At 39.9% G+C, this 19,273-nt stretch overlaps 1 protein-coding gene across 7 annotated transcripts in view; it reads left to right on the top strand.

Moving 5' to 3' along the window:
- Positions 1 to 19,273, top strand: part of kcnq1.2 (potassium voltage-gated channel, KQT-like subfamily, member 1.2) — a 289,633-nt gene that overhangs the window by 55,117 nt on the left and 215,243 nt on the right. For 3 of the 7 annotated variants that reach the window (XM_054777784.1, XM_054777780.1, XM_054777786.1), the window contains exons 12-15: positions 1,429 to 1,455; positions 1,901 to 1,954; positions 7,231 to 7,348; positions 10,586 to 10,654. In XM_054777784.1, coding sequence (XP_054633759.1) covers positions 1,429 to 1,455; positions 1,901 to 1,954; positions 7,231 to 7,348; positions 10,586 to 10,654 — 268 coding nt within the window. The remainder of the gene's footprint in view (positions 1 to 1,428; positions 1,456 to 1,900; positions 1,955 to 7,230; positions 7,349 to 10,585; positions 10,655 to 19,273) is intronic. The other 4 variants (XM_054777781.1, XM_054777782.1, XM_054777783.1 and 1 more) reach the window with 4 other exon arrangements.

Here is a 19,273-nt window from a genome sequence, read left to right as displayed (position 1 = left end):
TTATCAACGAACACGCTAGAATTTATTTGTTTCAGATAAATGTCAACGACATATAATACAACGGATAAAAAGTAAGTAAAATCCGACTAGTAATGCTGAATAATTTTGCCCACTTTGCGTGTTTTTTTGCCGCTTCGTGCACACGACACGAACGGCGACCTACGAGAGGTAAAAACAACGGCTGTTAAAACGAGTTACCTGTTCGATAAACACAAAATTTGTAACTCACCCGACAAAAAAAATCATTTCAAAGTGCATCAAGATCTTCTCCAATATATATAAAAATGAAAAAATCTTACCTTAGACTTAACAATGGTTGTTAAACCGCCGATTGCTCGTCGAATTGAATGATGCTGCTCGATGCTGCCGAGGTCGTGACTCTACATTACGCTAACACAAAATGGCGGACACGGTGAAACATTCCCCTGCTGAACGCGTATTTGGCGAATAACCGGCAGAAGGAAACAAGTTTTGTTTGGCCCAAGAAGGCACTTTTTATTTTCTAATTCAATATTTACTAGCAATACGCAATTTACTCTGTGAGCTCGAATTGTACGTACATTACTGGCCTGACACGACATTTAGGTGTGTTAGACTTTTGTTCAAATAATCTTATTTTACTCTTTTATACACAAAAAATCACTTTAGTTGCAGAGTTGAGTAATTATTCCATGAATATATACCATTGTAATCATCATGGGGTTTGTTTTTCCATGGAATTATGTTCTTCAAAATTTTCATCGGCAGGCGGACACGAAGGTTATGTACGTTTCACTAATGATTACACGACAGTTATTTTTTTTTACACTGAGAATATCTGAATAAAACACATTAGAAACCAATTTCAGACATCATTCTTTAATTCTAAGTAGAAATCATGACAACATTATCAGAGAACATATTGTTAATTTCACAGCAAAAGTAGACATGCTTTACATGTAACATTTCAATGTCCAAATATAGACACATTTTTACAACATAGCCGTGCTAGCGCAAAATAAAAACATGAACAGGCTTAATTTATGGTTTGGTAAGCTTCCTCACTCTATAAACGTCAGAGTGATAGGTAGGGATAGTACACATTTTTAGAACAACAATTTCAAATACTACTCAAGTGAAGTTGAAGACAGCAAAGGGTACCCTTGATCTAAGCCATACACATATTGAATAAAAAATGATGTCCAATATATGTATAACCCATTGTGTGTAAATAAATGTTACTAAATTCACCGTCACTGCCCACATACTGTACTTCTGAAGCCAACTGTATTTAATGTTGGCTCATTCTTATTTAATGAAATGACAATATTAATATCCATCAAGTACAACACAATGACGCATTAGCTCCAGCTTGTTGTGCGCTGGATGAACTTCCTCTGTCAGTATGCTCTCCATCCTGCTGATAATGAGTCCTTTCTTTCTTCACAGGCATCACCAGGATGTTCAAACAAACCGGTGAGCCTTCCAAACTTGAAGTTGTCATTTACCGTCCTTTTATAGTTGATCTTAGGCAGCACTGTTGAACCAGTATCCTCTTCTTCTTCTTCTTCTTCGTCAGCTCGGAGTTAATCATTAGCTCTCCTGCCTCTTCCATGTTGTCCAGACAGTATTTTAATTAGACTTGGCCGGGCTTTTGTACCCACAGTGAACTTTATTAAAGCAGTGCCAGCAAAGAGACTCAAACTGCGCTCCCGGCTTGACCCGGCCTCTTTTCTTTGCAGAGAACCTGTGGACAGTGTGTATCTAGACAGGCAGGGGAGAGAGACACAAACTAGCCATTGTTTGCTTGTCTGTCTGAGCCCATAAATTAACAATGTTGGTTTTGGAACTCTTTTTCACTGGTGTGTTAAATTCTCCATCTTTTTTTCCTTGTATTTTCTTTTGCATGCATGGCACCAAGGTCCCTGTCATCATTCTTGGTCTTCTTTCACTCTGAGCTGCCCTTCCTCTCCAGGTATCTTTCTTTCTTATTTATTCTTTACAAAAATGTTCCTATGTACACGAAAATGCACATTTTTTTCTTCCACAACCTCTCCACATCCATAATAAACAAAGAAAATATTATTTATACATACACATATTACTTCTCCCAGACATTTTTGCGAGGTAATTAAAGGAGCAATACGTAACAACATAATGTTCTATTTGAACGGCAGAAGTGGACCAGCCAGGATGGGCGTGGGAATGATAGAGTACAGTACCTACAATATTACAGTGATATTTTGCCAGCGATATCAATATCTCGAGACAGCGATTGTGTGATGATAATATACCTGAAGAAAAACATCTGCGATAATTCACAGTAATCTTTACCAAATATAAAAATGATATTGCAATCGGTGTACTGGAAGAAAAACAACTACGTTACGTCATGATATCTCGATACAGCAACTGTGTGATGAATAATATACTTGCAGAAAAGAATTGACAATAATTCTTAATATGTATGCCAACAATACCAATGATATCACAATCCAATCCGTGTATTGGAAGAACACCATCTACGTAACATCACGTTATCACTGTGATCTATTCTAATAATATCACGATGCAGCTGTTTGATCATAATCAATGCTTTGGAAGAAAAACATTTATGATACATCATTTGCAAACGATACAGATCAATATGATATTGTGACTATGCTGTAGTTAATGGTGGAAGGAAAACATCATGATATCGATGGGAATGATGGGAATAGTGTTTTTATACATAAATACTGCGATACTGATATACCAGAAAAAACATCTGCAATAAGTCACAATATCTATGTCAATGATACCTATAGTTTTGCAATAGGTATATTGGAAAAAAATACCCATTTACATTATATATCGATCCCTTCTGAACTACACTGGTAATATCGTGATTTGGTAATTGGAACATGATTGATATTTTGGAAGAAAACATTGAGGAAGCATAATTTCCTAACGGTACCAATAATATAACAATACAGTGATTATGCTGTAATTGATAGAGTGGATGAAAAATATTGTTATACTTCATGACCTCTACGTACACTAACCATACTAATAATATCATTATACAGTAATTGTGCCATCTCTGATATGTCATGATAGCTATACCAGTGATACCAAGAAATCACAATGTGTGTATTAGAAGAACATCTACGTTACATATCGATACACGATATCTATGCTAACTATAAAAATAATATTATTATACAGCAATTGTGCGATACTGATATACTAGAAGAAAACCATCATTGACACGTCATGGAATCTATGCCAACGATATCAATAACATCACAATTGGAATATTAGGGAAAAAACATTGATGTTCCATATCTATACACAATATCTGTGCTTACAATACTAATAGCATAATGATAAATTATGTTTTGGAGGAAAAACATCTGTGATACATAATTTCCTAAAATACCAATAATATAGTGATAAATATCAATCCACTGCACCATAAGAACGACAATGGGCAAAAACTGCCTGCATGGCAGAGTTCCAAGACCAAAACAAAACCACGGCTGAACAAAAAAACATTAAGGCTCATATCAATTTTGTCAGACAACATCTTGATGTTCCCTAAGACCTTTTGGGAAAATACTTTGAGGTCTGACGAGACAGTGGAACTTTTTGGTAGGTGTGTGCCCCATTACATCTGGTGTAAAAGTAATGTCGCATTTCAGAAAAAGAACATCATACCAACAGAAAAAGAACATCATACCAACAGTAAAATCTGGTGGTGGTCGTGTGATGGTATTGGACTGTTTTGCTGCTTCAGGACCTGGAAGACTTGCTGTGATAAACGGAACCATGAATTCTCCAAAAGTCTACCAAAAGTAACCAAAAGGTTAATAAATAAATAATAATAATAAAAAATCCTGAAGGAGAATGTCCAGACATCTGTTGGTGAACCAACTTGGGTTCTGCAGCAGGACAATGATCCAAACCACACCAGCAAGTCCACCTCTGAATGGCTGAAGAAAAACAAAATGAAGACTTTGGAGTGGCCTAGTCAAAGTCCTGACCTGAATCCTATTGAGATGCTTCATGCTGGAAAAGCCTCCAATGTGGCTGAATGACAACAATTCTGCAAAGATGAGTGGGCCAAAATTCCTCCACAGCGTGTAAGAGACTCATTGCAAGTTATCACAAACGCTTGATTGCAGTTGTTGCTGCTAAGGGTGGCCCAACCACTTATTAGGTTTAGGGGACAATCACTTTTTCACACAGGACCATGTAGCTTTGGATTTTTTTTCTCCGTTAATAATAAAAAGTTTCATTTAAAAATGGCATTTTGTGTTCAGTTGTGTTGTCTCTGACTAATATTTACATTTGTTTGCTGATCTGACACATATAAGTGTGACATACAGATACTGATATACTGTACTAGAAAAAAAAATCTTGTTGCGATATCTATGCCAACGATAACGATAACATTGCAATCGGTATGTTGTAACAAACGGTGTGCACAGATGTACAGGCGACGGAAAAGCACTGCTCACCGGACATTGAGCTGCTTATGGTAAAATGCAGACCTTTTTATTTGCCTCGTGAGTTCAGCGCTGTGTATTGAACAACTGTCTACATTCCACCACGAGCTAACACCGCTAATGAACTGGGCCTCCTGCATGACGTCATCGACAAACACGAGACCAAACACCCGGAAGCTGTATTCATTATATCTGGCGATTTCAACCACTGCAACCTCAGGACTGTCCTCCTCAAATATTACCAGCATGTAAGCTTTCCCACGAGGGAAAATAGCATCCTGGACCAAGTCTACAGCAACATGAAAGGTGCTTTGAAGGCTGTTCCATGACCCCACTTTGGAAAAGCTGACCACATTTCCATATTCCTTTATCCAACATACAGACAACTTCTCAAATAAGCTCCCCCTGTAAGTACAGCAGTTAAAGTGTGGAATGAAGAAACTGATCAAGTACTTCAGGACTGCTTTGGCTGCACAAACTGGGATGTGTTTAAAACTGCAGCGGGGAGGGAAGATTGTACTGTTGATTTGGATGAATATGCTTCTGCTCTTACTGGCTACATTAGCACATGTATAGAGACTGTTACCACCACCAAGTATTACAGAAAATACCCTAATCAAAAACCCTGGATGAACTGTGATGTAAGGGCTAAGCTACGTTCTCGTGCTCGGACTATAAAAAGACCAGATATGACCTGAGGAGGTCCATACGAGAGGCCAAAAGACAGTACAGACAGAAGCTGGAGGGCTACTATTCCACCTCAGACCCTCGGCGCATGTGGGCGGGGCTCCAGCAATCACAGACTATCGACAGCGGAGTAGCGTAGCCACATCCAGCCAAACCACACTTCCAGACGAGCTGAATGAGTTCTACGCCCGCTTTGACACCCAAACTCCTGATGAGCAGAGAGGGTGGCTGGACTTGGGGAGCACACAGGACTCACCTCTCATGGTGACATCAGCTGATGTGCGCAGGGTTCTGAACAAAACAAACCCATGAAAAGCAGCAGGCCCAGACAACATCTTAGGCCGTGCACTTCGAGTTTGCTCATCAGAGCTAGCTGATGTGCTTGCTGACATATTTAACCTGTCACTTGCACAATCATCTGTACCGACCTGCTTTAAGTCCACCACCATAGTGCCCGTACCCAAGAAGAGCAACGTGACCTGCTTGAATGACTATCGCCCTATAGCACTCACTCCTATTGTAATGAAGTGCTTTGAAAGAATAGTCATGACCCACATCAAAAAGAGCATCCCGGCCACTGTGGACCCTCTACAGTTTGCATACCGCCAGAACCGGTCCACTGATGATGCAGTCAACAATGCCATCCACACAGCCCTTTCTCACCTACAGGGCCAGGACACATATGTCAGAATGCTATTTATAGACTATAGCTCTGCTTTTAATACAGTCAGCCCCCACAAACTCACAGATAGGCTCCTCACACTTAGCCTGTCTCCCTCCCTCTGTAACTGGGTGTTTAACTTTCTCACAGGCAGGCCCCAGTCAGTCAGAGTCCACAATCGCACACCCAGCTCAAGAATTGTGAGCACTGGGACCCCACAGGGAGGGTGAAAACCTTCAAGTTCCTTGGCACACACATCAGCGAGGATCTCACCTGGTCTCAAAACTCCCAACAAATTATGAAGAAGTCCCAAAGGAGACTGTACTTCCTGAGAAGACTGAGGAAATTTGGCATGTCACAATCCTGAGTTGCTTCTACAGATGCACTATCGAAAGTGTCCTTACCGCCTCCATCACTGTTTGGTACGGTAACTGTACAACACGTGATAGGAAGGCACTCCAGCGGGTGATCAAGACCTCACAGAACATTGTTGGGGCAGCCCTCCCCTCACTGCAAGACATTTATAAATCTAGAGTCCTACGAAGAACACACAACCTCATCAAGGACAGCACACATCCACAACACTCATTATTCACACTCCTACCGTCAGGCAGACGCTACAAGAGTTTGAAGTCCAGGACCACAAGGCTGGTGAACAGCTTTTACCCACAGGCCATCAGGCTTCTCAATGAAGCACTCACACATGCCGCACGCAACACACGCACACACTCATAGCACTTTATTATTTATTTATTTATTGATTTATTTATTTGTATTAATGTCTCTTCTGTTGTTGTTGCTTAATTTATTGGTATTTATGTTTCTGATGTTCTTATTCTTTTTCTTGTGTTTTTCTATCTTTCTTTTTCTGGGAGAATGAACAGAACAAGAATTTCATTGCATAGCAGAACCACCAGTTTTACTGTGCATATGACAATAAAACTCTTCAATCTTGAATCTAATAAAACCATCTACAGTACGTTTCATATCGATACACAGTATCTTTGCTTGTAATAATATCATGGCCAAGACAACATCTACAGTATATCATTTGCTAACGATACCAATAATATGATACAGTGACTCTGCTGTAATTGATGTATTGAAAGAAAAACATCTGTTATACGTCACAACATCTATGTCAACGATACCAGCATTATCTTGATCAGTATACTGGGGAAAAAAAGGGATGGATTTCTATCAACGGCAATGATAAAATGTGCATACATTTTTTCACATTCTTATGTTTAAGATTTTATAATGTTCACATAGCCTTTTACAGTATGTTAGAAATACATCATATCGATAAGTGACAACCATGTATGGATATCATAAGTGAAGGCAATATAATGCATTACAAAATGATCCCAATGAGTGACTGCGTGGCTAAAAGCTGATCTTTGCTGCTTCCAGTGAGGAGGAGCCACGGCAACAGAATGTCCATCGACATCACCCGCGCTAGCAGCCTAACCGATGAGCTGGACTGCATGTGTGAGGACATCCCCCTGTCCGTGGTGACGGACAACACTCAGTAAGTTTACTGTCACCGCACATCCCCCTCCCATCCATCATCACTCCTACCTCCAATCTGTTGCCCGTAATACCGATTCCCCTCCTCCTTTGTCCGATTTGGGCATGGTAGCACGCGCGGGTATGACATCACTGCATGGTCTCAAGCAGTGACATGTTGCTAAAAGTGAATACGTCCTGATTGGTTGTTTGTGTGCTAACCACACAAGTAATGCATTTTGTGTGTGTGTGTGGCTTTAAATGCTAATGAGCTGTGTTTGTCTCTGCCAGGGGGTGTCTCCAAGAAGCGCTATTATCTACGTTTTATATATACACTATTACTCTGCACTTTGCCAACGTAATAGATGCCATATATCACATACAACGACGTAACATTAAGGGGTGAGACAGGGCAACGCAAACCTTAAATGCCAACATTACATTTTAACAGCAACATGCAAGGTTAGCCTAGTCACTGAAGAAAAACAACATGGTTACACTTACAGCTCCCATGTTTGTAGCTGACTGTCAGATCGTGGCCTGAGCTCGAAGGGTTCATTTTAAGATGTGTAGTGAAGCCTACTAATCAATTTTGGGACTTTGAAGTACTTAAAATAATTTAGGATGAGAAGGCTTCCACCTGTAAATAGACACATTTAGAGAACAATTGTGTGTTTGGACTGTAGAAATTATTTAGCATGTGTAGCGAAGCCTGTTTTTTTTCCCAAACAATGTACATTTTGGGACCGTGACATACTTACACTTACAGCTCCCATGTTTGTATCTGACTGTCAGATAGTTGAAATTATTTAGCATGTGTAGCGAAGCCTGTTTTTTTTGTTTGTTTTGTTTTGTTTTTTCCAAACAATGTAAATTTTGGGACCTTGACATACTCAATATAAGTTAGGAAAAGGAGATGTCCACCTAGAGGTAGGAACATTTAGAGAGCAATACTGTGTTTGGACTATAGAAATGATTTATCGTGTGTAGCAAAGCCTGTTTTTTTATTTTTTTTTAACAAATTCAGTTTTGGGACTTTGATTTACGTAATATAAGGTAGGAAGAGGCAATTTCTACTTGTAAGTGGAAACATTTTGGGACCAATAGTGTGTTTGGACTGTAGAAATGATTTAGCATGTGTAGCGAAGCCTGTTTTTTTTATTTTATTTTTTATTTTTTTCAACAAAGTCAGTTTTGGGACCTTGACGTACTTAATATAAGGTAGGAAGAGGCAATCTCTACTTGTAAGTAGAAACATTTAGAGAGCAGTAGTGTGTTTGGACTGTTGCAATGATTTAGCATGTGTAGCGAAGCCCGTTTTTTCACAAAGTCAATTTTGGGACCTTTAAGTACTTAATAGTACTTAATATAAGGTAGGAAGAGGCAATTTGTACTTGTAAGTAGGAACATTTTGAGAACAATAGTATGTTTGGACTGTAGAAATGATTTAGTATGTGTAGCGAAGCCTGCTTTTTTGTGTTTTTTTTAAGCACTCCATGCTCTATTGTTCTCTGGTTCGACCATATCTAACTTATTGTGTGGCGATATGGGAAAATAACTATAGAAGTACACTCACTAACTGTACTACAAAAAGGTCAGTTCGCATAATCCATTTACATACAGCCAGTTACATACAAACCCTTTATTCCTAAAAATCTGTCAAATTTGCTGATCTGGTAAACCTTCAAACAGCTAAAATTATGCATAAAGCAAAAAATAACCTGCTACCCAAAAATGTTATACAGTGCTTTTCATCAAGACAGGAGAAATATGTTGTTAGGAAAAAAAATTAAGCTTAAACACTTACATGAGCGAACAATGCCAAAAACATTCAGCATATCAGTATGTGGAATCAAATTATGGAACGGACTGAGTAAAGAACTCAAACAATGCACAAAATGACTCGGTTCAAGAGACAGTACAAGCAGTTGATGTTTACAAAGTATCAGAAAGAAGAATCCTGAAGCACAGGGAAATACAATACCTGTACATTGCTATGTCATATGTCATATGACAACTGCACTTTATGCAATCTTATGAAATTGACTGTAATTTGTTCATACATATTTACAAACCTCAACTTCACTGTAACACAGTGTTACATTGCTGTATTATTTTCTCATGTTATTTCAGAACTGGCAAAGCTCACATGTTGAATAGGAAGTGAACAAATTTATCAGTGTGATGTGAAACAAAGAGGCGGTGGATTGAGCTCTGCTTCATCCTACTCCTTTTGGACATGTGATGTAGTACTGTATGTGGTGTATACCGAAGTAAAACGTACGTATGTTCAAATAAAATCAAACCTTTACCATTACCAACAGTCACGTTTCGGACCGTGACGTACTTACTATGAGGTAGGAAGAGGAGATGTCCACCTGTAAGTAGGAACATTTAGAGGAAAATGGTGTGTTTTTACTGTAGAAATTATTTAGCATGTGTAGCGAAACCAGTTTTTTTGGAGGGTTTTTGTCAATTTTGGGCTCCTAAAGTACTTGCCGTAATATAAGGTAAGCAGAATCGATTTCCACCTGTAAGGAGGAACATGAAGGGAATAGTGCGTTTGCAATGTAGAAACAATTTAGCATGTGTAGCAAAGCCTTTTAATTAATTTATTTTTTTTAACCAGTCAATTTTTTTTTTTTTACGTACTTAATATAAGGTAAGAAGAGGAGATTTCAACTGTATGTAAGAACATTCAGAGAACAATCGTGTTTGGACTGTAGAAATTATTTTGATTGAGCATGTGTAGTGCCTGTTTTTTTATTTTCTGTCAATTTTGTGACCGTGCGTTTGTAGCAAAGCCTTTCATTTCTTTTGTAAAGATGTCCGCCGTGAAGTGGTGGTCGTACTACAGAGGGTAGGCTCATCTTTGCTTGATCTTGGAACATTTTTCAGTCCTCTTTAAATAGTCGGGCTCGCCAAAGTTATGTTCAAATGCTTAATTGTGCTACACAGAAATCTGTGCTGTTATTGCACATGTTACTTAATAACCAACGTGTCACCTCACTAACTGTCCTCCCCAGCTTTGCATTTTAACTCTTCATTCTCCACCACTCTGTGCACTCTTGGCAACAAAATGCCGCCTTTTGGTTCATACTGCAGGCACAACGTATCCCAAACCCATCAGTATCAGTCTTATCTTCATATTTACTCCTCTTATGGTCTGTGCCCGCTGAGAGCCATCCAGAAGTCCTTAAACGTCGTCAAACGAGAGTTCCGAGCGTCAGAATGCTTCTTGTCTCTCTTTGCTTTGCAGTCTTTTGACCTGCCCCTTCGTGGCATCGGTCCAGGACTCTTTCTCCACACACCACTTGAATTCCACAAGGTACTGTACCTCCTCTCACGCTATTCTTCTTCACTCCTCTGCGCTTCCTTGGTCCCGCCTTCCAACTTATCCTCCAGCTGAGAGGACAAGGGACCAAAGTGGGCAATACCATGCGTTGTCCCAACTCCAACTGGTGAACATTTCCAGTTTTGCAGCCCATCATTAGAAAAAAAAAACAAAACAATTTAATAAATATACCGTAATTACTCCAATTAACGCCTCTTTTCAATTAACCACCCAGTCTCCTATTGTCGCCGGGTGCGTGTTCCACAACAGCAAATAACTGCCAGGGTCTCTAATTTCCAAAAAAACCCCCACAAAAACCACACAGCATTTACAGCTGAGTATTCCTGTCATGATAACAAATTTTGCTGGTTGATAATTGTCCTACAAATTATTGTCTAATCGAAATTGACATTTTTTGACATCTTTTATTTTTTATTATGGCATAATAATGAGAGTACATCGTATCAAAACCAATAAACTTTAATTTCTGAAGAGTATTTAACATTGTAATTGGAACGTCAACAACTTTTAAATAAACAAACCATAATAAATTAAACAAAAAAATGGAAAATACTGAAAAAAACGTCCCTGTTAAGAAAAAAACACTCCAATAAAAAGCACACACACGCACACACACACACACACACACACGCACACAGTTATGTAGTGTATTGTTAAACTAATGTAGGGGGTCATACAGTATTTGAGCTGGCCCACATATCTGTGGTGGCGGAGTTAAATGCAATGTTTCCGATGTCCTTTTCACTCGGTTCTACAGTTGAGGAGTTGCTGTTTGTGACATGGACATGGACATGGACATGGACATGGACATGGACATGGACGTGGACATGGACATGGACATGGACGTGGACATGGACGTGCTCCCAGGCAATTTGTACTGTCTGTCAAACATGTGTAACATTTCCCCAAATGTTGCATTTCTTTTGCAATGCAGCGAGCGACGCCGGCTGACTGTCGGGACGAAGGCTCCTTTCCACCTCCGTTTCAGGTGTGAATACAAGTTGGTCGTATTCCCCTGCTTCCTCGTCATTACTTTCGAACAAATACGACATCTGAGTTTGTGGGCGCTCATGCGCTCACCCTGTTTATTCTGTTTAAAACTGAAATATTCCCACACTGGGGATGTGGCTTTCGCCTTAGAAACTCGCTTTTGTGTGGCCATTCATGTTAGCGTATGCTGCTCACGAGGCTAATTTCCTGCAAGCCAAGGTAGCCGCACCTCCAAGTGCAGGGACAAAGAGGGGAGGAGACGACAGGAGGGCTCACTCCCTCCGTTCATTCGACTGTAGCACCAACGCGCACAGACAGCTGCAGAGTGAACACTCTTGTCATCCAAGCCTGAAAGAGAGACGAGGAATACAAGCACGAATGCATGCACATGTCAATTTATCGAGGCCGCTGAAAATGATCGTGTTTTTTTTTATTTATTGTTAGATTAATTGTTTTGATTATCGTGACAGGCCCACAGCTGAGGATGTAGGCAACCTCCTGATGTACTTTTTTAATCAAATCTATAAAATGGTGTTATCTGCATTTGAAGTGTCATCCAGCAGCTTTATCTATCTCTGCATGCGCTTTATATTTAATATAATTCATTGATTCTCATATATAACATAAATAAAAATACTATATATATAATATGATGATGTTATAATATATGATATTATAATAATACAGTATGATGTAATTAAATATAAATAGTATATACAGTAGACGCCCCTACAACGTAAATAATCCGTTCCGAGAACCTTGATGTTATAGGGTTTTTATGTTATACGAAGCGTAAAATAAATGTAAATAGCCCAATCCGTTCCAAGATCTTCCCAAACTCACCCATTTTGGTCCTTCGAAATATTTAAAGTCCACCAAATATGGTGGGAAAATATAAGAAAACATTATCATAAACATAGTAGAGTAACATTCCAATATTAAATAAGGTAATAAATAAGATTACTGTAAATGAATAAAAGTGAAAGGCGTCACCAAGTGTACAGTACTCTGTTAGTCTGAACATGCACCAACTTAAAAAAAAAACAAAAAAAACTTGCACCGACTTTAAATTTGCCAAAGTGAAACCCCTTTTTGATGTTTTCATGAAAGAACTGAAGCTGTACTTCAAATCAATATCCTCTGCTAATAACAAGAAAGCTATCAAGACTATAAATCTGTGCTCCCACTTCAATATCCTTAATTCAATTTAATTTTCATTGCTCATGTCCCCTGGTGTAACTTACTTTAATTATTATTATTATTATTATTATTATTATTATTATTATTATTATTATTATTGTTATTATTATCTTTATTTTATTTATTTATTTATTTATCACTTTTCTGTTATGTTTTTATTTCTTTAATCTCGATCTCTGTGTTTTTGTTATTCAACTGTTATTTTTCAATGCCCACTGTTAGTGTAATTTGTAAGGCATTAATAAAGTTGATTGAAAAAAAAAAGACGCTTTACGTTATATGGAATTTCCTACGTAACACGATGCAAAAACTTTACATCAATTCTTTACGTTCAGTGGAATTTACGTAAAAGGAGGTTTACGTTATGCGAGGTACTACTGTACTGATGAATTATGTTACTGAATTAATTATTTTTTTAAATGAAGATATTATAATTCAAGTTGAAAAATGATGTTTTGTATCATGAGCCTTTCAATTAACAGCATGGCATTGCTGTAATAGGTTTATAGTAGTATGTACATGTTTGGTGCATGTAATGACATACAGTGTAAACAAATGACACCAGTCACTATGGAAGGAAAGCGTACTACAGTATAATGTGTGGGATCATTTGGTGATCCACTGGAGACTGCTGGCTGTCTGGATGGCTCTCCATGTCTAAAAGCGTGGCGAGACAGTGCACGCTTGTGTCCCGTGTGCTCGTAAGTCAGCTTTAATGGCCGACCATCAGACTGGAGCCGTGCTGGGCACTCCCAGAACAGATGTTACAAGCTCTGGTGTCACGCCATCGAGGATGTTGCGCTGTCATCTCGGCCTTTTTATGTGGATCTCAAGCTAGCTGATCCACCCTAATACTGCCTGGGGCTACTTCTTCTTTAGTTTTCCCACTGTTTGTTTGGATTTGTCATAGAGGAACAACTCATCGAGGGTGTTACTAGAAGCATCACCAACAGGAAGTGTCGCACGCAACACACACTCCTCCCAAAACATGCACATACAAGCTCATACATAGAAATCACGTGTCTGCGGTGAAGCATTTCGATTCACACCAAATATTTCTTGCTCTCACGCCCCACCACTACACAAATCAACGTTTTTAATAATTGAGTTAAATGTTATAAAAGCTGTATTTTCTTCATGTATTTTCTGCTGCTTGTCTGATTCAGGGCCCAGGGAAAATGTATTAATAAATTTATAAACTTATAGTTATTTCCCTACTTATTTGACTTCATTTTCTCTCATTTTATTTTAATCAAGCTGTACGTGATTATTCATATCTCTTCTACTGCCTGTCTGGCTTAGGGTCAGGAGAGTCCTGGAGCCCATACAATTTGATAACATATGTATTTCTTGTTTTTTGTTATTTTATTATATCTCAGTACATTTTATTTTATGTTATTTTAAGTTAAGTTAATATTTGATTTTATGTTATTCATTTATTTTCTACTGCTTGTCTGGTTCTGAGAGCGCTTGAGCCTATCCCTTCCTAAACTAAACGTTATTTCTCGACTGATTTAATTAATTTGATTTGATTGAATTTTCTTTCGTTTTTGGTTAAATTCAGTGAAATGATTACGAGGTCACTTAACGAGCGCATGTCCAAGTCAAGTAATAAGTTAAAGTGTTTTGCTTCAAGCATTAAAAGTCATTAGTCAGCATCGCCAACATGCTCCGCCTCCTGGCAGTCAGTGACCAGGCGGTGAGGCTAGTGCTGGTCCTCCATGGAGGCGTCCCTGATGGGCAAATTAAATTAAATTATATAATAAAAAAAAAAAAAATGTTAATTTCTTTTTGATAGAATTGAATTTGCCAGAACCCAACCTAGCAGTTATTTACATTTTTGTTCATTCCTTTTTTATTTTATTTTGGTGACTTTATCAGCCTTAAAACCTTTTTCTATCCATTTCCATCAAGTTGCCCAACTCTCTCACCGTGCCAGTTTTGGACGTTTGTCATCTCATGACCCGTGGCTGTCGTCCTTCCGCCAGATCGCCCTCGTCCTCCTCGCCGGTCGTCAGACCTGTAAAAGCCAGCACTGGCCACCTGCAATGCAGCTCTTAATTAATTCCCCCCTTCTCCCAAAGCTGGCTGGAGATAAACAAAGAAAAACCACTGCAGCGCTGCAGGAGGGTAGTGGAGGCAGAGACGCATGCATCACGGCCCCCGGCCTCTTGAAGTGGGGGGCCTCTCCGTGTGCCGAGCAACTGGCGCCTTTTGTGCGGGCGCTGCTCTGAACAAATTGACTTTTTGTCTGCGTGGCCTCTGTATGCTTGTCTTGTACACTGTACTGCGATATCACAGCACGGCGGGGGCGGTGCCAGCATACGGCGCTCTGTTCTCAAGATAGTGTGTGTGTGTGTGTGTGTGTGTGTGTGTGCATGTGAGTGAGTCTTTTTAAACAGTGCTCAGTGTCTCTTTTGACGAATGCTGGTGATACACAAGACATGCAGAGCTGTTTTGTTAAGCTATAATGGTTGGCGTTATGCTACAGTATATGTTGCATTTTCTAGCTTGTAATTTGATCATAGGCTTGAAAACTGATTGTGAAAGTGCCACGAAGGTGTGCAAGGAGCCTGGTGACAGTGCACGCTGTTGTTGGAGGACGTGTTGTAGTGCCATCTATTGGCCTGGCAAACAAGGTTACGTGTCATACTGGATCAGGTTTTAGTCATTCTTTACGATATTGAAAATGATGAATATTACAGCCTTTTCAGTCATTAATTGTTTGTTTTTGTGCATTGTAAACTTTTCAAGAGCCACATCAGTACTGTAGACCGGGAGAAACTTCACACCCTGGCATTGTGGAATACCCTTTCACACAGGCAGTGTCCCGCCTTTGTTACAGCTCCGATACTCCCAAAGCTGAAAAGTTATGTCGCATTCCTACCCTTTTACTATGCTGGTGCTGTTTGTACAGAACAGGCATGAAAAGGATGTCTTTTCCAGGCTGTGTGAAAGGGGCTAGTCAAAACAACTGCCGAAGGGGGTGTTAGATGGGCGAACATCTGATGTGAAGATTGCGACAATTGCTATCAACTCAATGCTGGAAAAAACGTCACACCCTTGTCCCAACATTGTCCCATTCACACAGGCGGCGTGCCGCCCATGTTACTCCTTTGATACTATCGCCAAAGCAGGAAAATGGTCAAGTGGACCGTCGACCTTTTGTTCCGACCCTTGAATTGTGTGCTGTACTGTCATACAGCAACCATCTGGTCCCCACATCGCACAATACCCTTTCACACAGGCAAATATCCCACCTTTGTTCCAGCTGTGATACTACCTCCAAAGCCTGGGAATTGCCTTACCCTTGCTATTTATTGGTGCCTTTTAAACAGACACTGTGAAAGAGACTAGAATTTTGTGCTTTAGTAAACATGGAAAGTGTGTATGTGGTTTGACCGCCACTGTCATGTGGAAGGTGATGGCTCGTCATTACCCAGGCAGCTGCTGCCTCCTTGGAAGACTCCCAGACTTGGCATAGATGCTCCCCTGTCCCTGTGAGGTGTGCACCCCCCTCCCTCCCAACACCTGGATAAATACACTCCATCTTCTGGCCTGCCCTCCCCCGTGGATGAAAAGTGTAGTGTGCAGCACCTGAGTGGTGTGTTTGTACAGCTCCGATCCTCCATACCTCCTCTCACACTCCCAGGATTTCACCACTTTTCATGTGGCTTTGGTGGCTCGCCAACTGGGGATGTGAGTCCAAGGAGGGGATGGGGTGGGGAGGTTATTCAGGTGTGGTGACCATCGCCCGCCGCCCTCCACCCTACACCCAACCTCTGATGTTGCGTCCATCGGCAGCCAGGTGCCGGAGCTCCATCAGAAAGCCCCCTCTGTTGTTCCGACCCCGTAGATGAATAGAGGGCCTGTTGATGGAGCTAGTCTGTGGGGGCCTGCGGTTGGGCGCCCCCGCCTCCACCCTCCAGAACTCCCCTTTGCATGTAAGAAATTAGGATATGCAACATGTCAGGCGGTTAACCTGCTAGAGAGGAGCTGCTCTGACACTCTTTGACCACATCTGTCACATGACTGACATGGCTCACCTGCCTGCCGAGCCACTTCCCCCCTGCCCGTTTTGTGGCAGATATCCCGAAAAATGAATACTTCTCTTGTCGCGTATTGTTCAAAATCAATAGGGTTCTTTGGTTCCTCCTCTGTCGCCTCTCCAGGCTGCCGTATTTTTCCACCGCCGTTAGCAGGAGCCATGTCGACACACACTTAATGAGAGGACCCCCGCCCAGGACCCCATGGTGACCGGCGGCAGTAAACGGGACTAATAAGCGTCCAAATAAAGTCTCCTCTCGTGCTGAAAGGACGCATTCTTTATGCCGTTATAAGTGTAAATGTGCTGTAAAGTGTCCTTCTGAGCTCTGCTGTACTTTTTATAGGACATTTTTATTCCAGCGCTGTCAAATTGGAGACTCGTCAAGGTGGGCGGGGTCGAGGATTTTTTTGGAGGTTGGTCACATGAGCAAAGTTCTGGAGGGTTTGAAGTCGTAAAAAAGTGACATCCTCTTCCAACTTTAAGCTGTTTGTTGCTGCTATTTCTGAAGCTTGTGGTTTTTGTGTTACATATAAGGCGTGTTAAAGTATACATACAATAAAATCTAAAATAGTCTGCAATTATCTGCAATTATTGGGATTTTTTCCAATAGCTGTAATAATTAACCATTAATAATTAAAAGTAAAATAAAACATTTAAATTGTGCATGATGGCATATTAAGCAAATTCAGTCCATAGTACAAACTTTAATAATTCAACTGTAATAATAATAGTAATGGAATATTAATAATGATGATGATAGTAGTAGTAATAATAATAATAATAATAATAAAATTGTAGATATACTTTTACAATTTAAGGGGAAAAAAAAAATAATTCCTGACATTACAGCCGCATACAAATCATTTCATTTAAAGGGAATGCAATAGTGTGCTCTGTTTGAATTTAATTATACTTTAATTATATATAGTTTTTAAATTATAGAAGTCAGTGATTTTGTTTTTTAAACTCCAAAACTGTTTTTTTTAATGGTTCAGGTTACTATGGTTTTAATATTTGCCAAATCTGAGCTACAATAAAACTAAAATCAGATTATATATATATTTTTGTTATTGTTCTCATGTATTGCAGTGCAACTTAATTGCAAAATAACACAGTAATCACTTTAAAATAGGTTTTATTCTTTTTGGAATATTATGAAAAAATACAAACATGCATATTTTATTTAAGAAAAGATTTTTTAAACATGTTTTTTATGTTAAAATTTTCATGTAATGATGTTTTGCGTGGACGATTGTGAAGTGGAGGAGGGGAAATTCAACCAATGCAGTTCCCTTTGTGACCAGCAGGAGGTGGTGTTGCAACACCACTCCCTTACTTTTCACTGGCTTTCCTCAATCAAACCTTTCTTGTTTTTCTTTAAGATTCCATCATTTTTTGCTCTCATTTCCACACCGAGTAAGAATGATACATTAACTTTAGTGTTTAGCTTAAGTGGAAATGCCTTTGTTGGCACTTTTTCCCCCCCAGACTTTAGTTGTATAAAAGCCATAAAGGCGTGTCTCTCAGACACACACACACACACACACACACACACACACACACACACACACCATTACTGACCGCCATGTCTTTGCTGCTCATTCAGCCTTCAGCTCACTGTCATATTTCTAGCCCACTTTTTCCATCCTGCAGCGAGGAGACAAATAATCAAGGAAACCACACTTTTCCCTCTCCTATCAAGGCTGTGTTTTTCTTCTCGGGCTCCGCCAGGCGTTCATGGCCTTTGCGGGGACGCCGAACAAAAGTTGCGGTCGCTCCTAAACATCTTGCTAAAAGGTTCCCCCGTAGAAACTGGATATGTTTTCTTTAAATCATACCGACAATGTATGAATATGATGCATTTATTTGCTATTTCATGCTTTTTTGTGTGGTGTTTACATTTTTTTTTAAGGTCGTGGCATCGTTTGCTCACTTTCACCTCAGGTCAGGCCGCAGCGCACATTCTAGCGGTCATCAGTTTCAGGAAATGCTGTGTTGGGAAGTGAGGTATAAGCCTCTGGGGCAGTGTGTGTGTGTGTGTGTGTGTGTGTGTGAGCAAGCTTACGGGAAGCAGATCTGCAGCCCTCCACTCAACAGTCAGGATGAGTCGATGCATGGATGGCTGACATGACGTGATCCCTGCTCTATTATTGTCCTGTTAGTCAGCCTGTCTGTCTTTCAACAAAAACTCACACTCTCCCTCGTGCACCTGCAAAATCCAATCAATATTGTAAAACTTGGTCCAAAAGTATTAGGCCAGTGTCATCATATTTGCAGAAACAAAGCTGTATGTTTGGTAGTAGTCTTGCAGGGGAGAGCTTGAGGGCAAAATTTGTCCAAGCTAGATGCGTGTG

Source organism: Dunckerocampus dactyliophorus, chromosome 5 (assembly GCF_027744805.1).
Source record: "Dunckerocampus dactyliophorus isolate RoL2022-P2 chromosome 5, RoL_Ddac_1.1, whole genome shotgun sequence".
Taxonomy (NCBI): Eukaryota; Metazoa; Chordata; class Actinopteri; order Syngnathiformes; family Syngnathidae; genus Dunckerocampus; species Dunckerocampus dactyliophorus.
The sequence above is the reverse complement of the archived record's forward strand: the minus strand, read 5'-3'. Positions and strand labels throughout refer to the sequence as shown.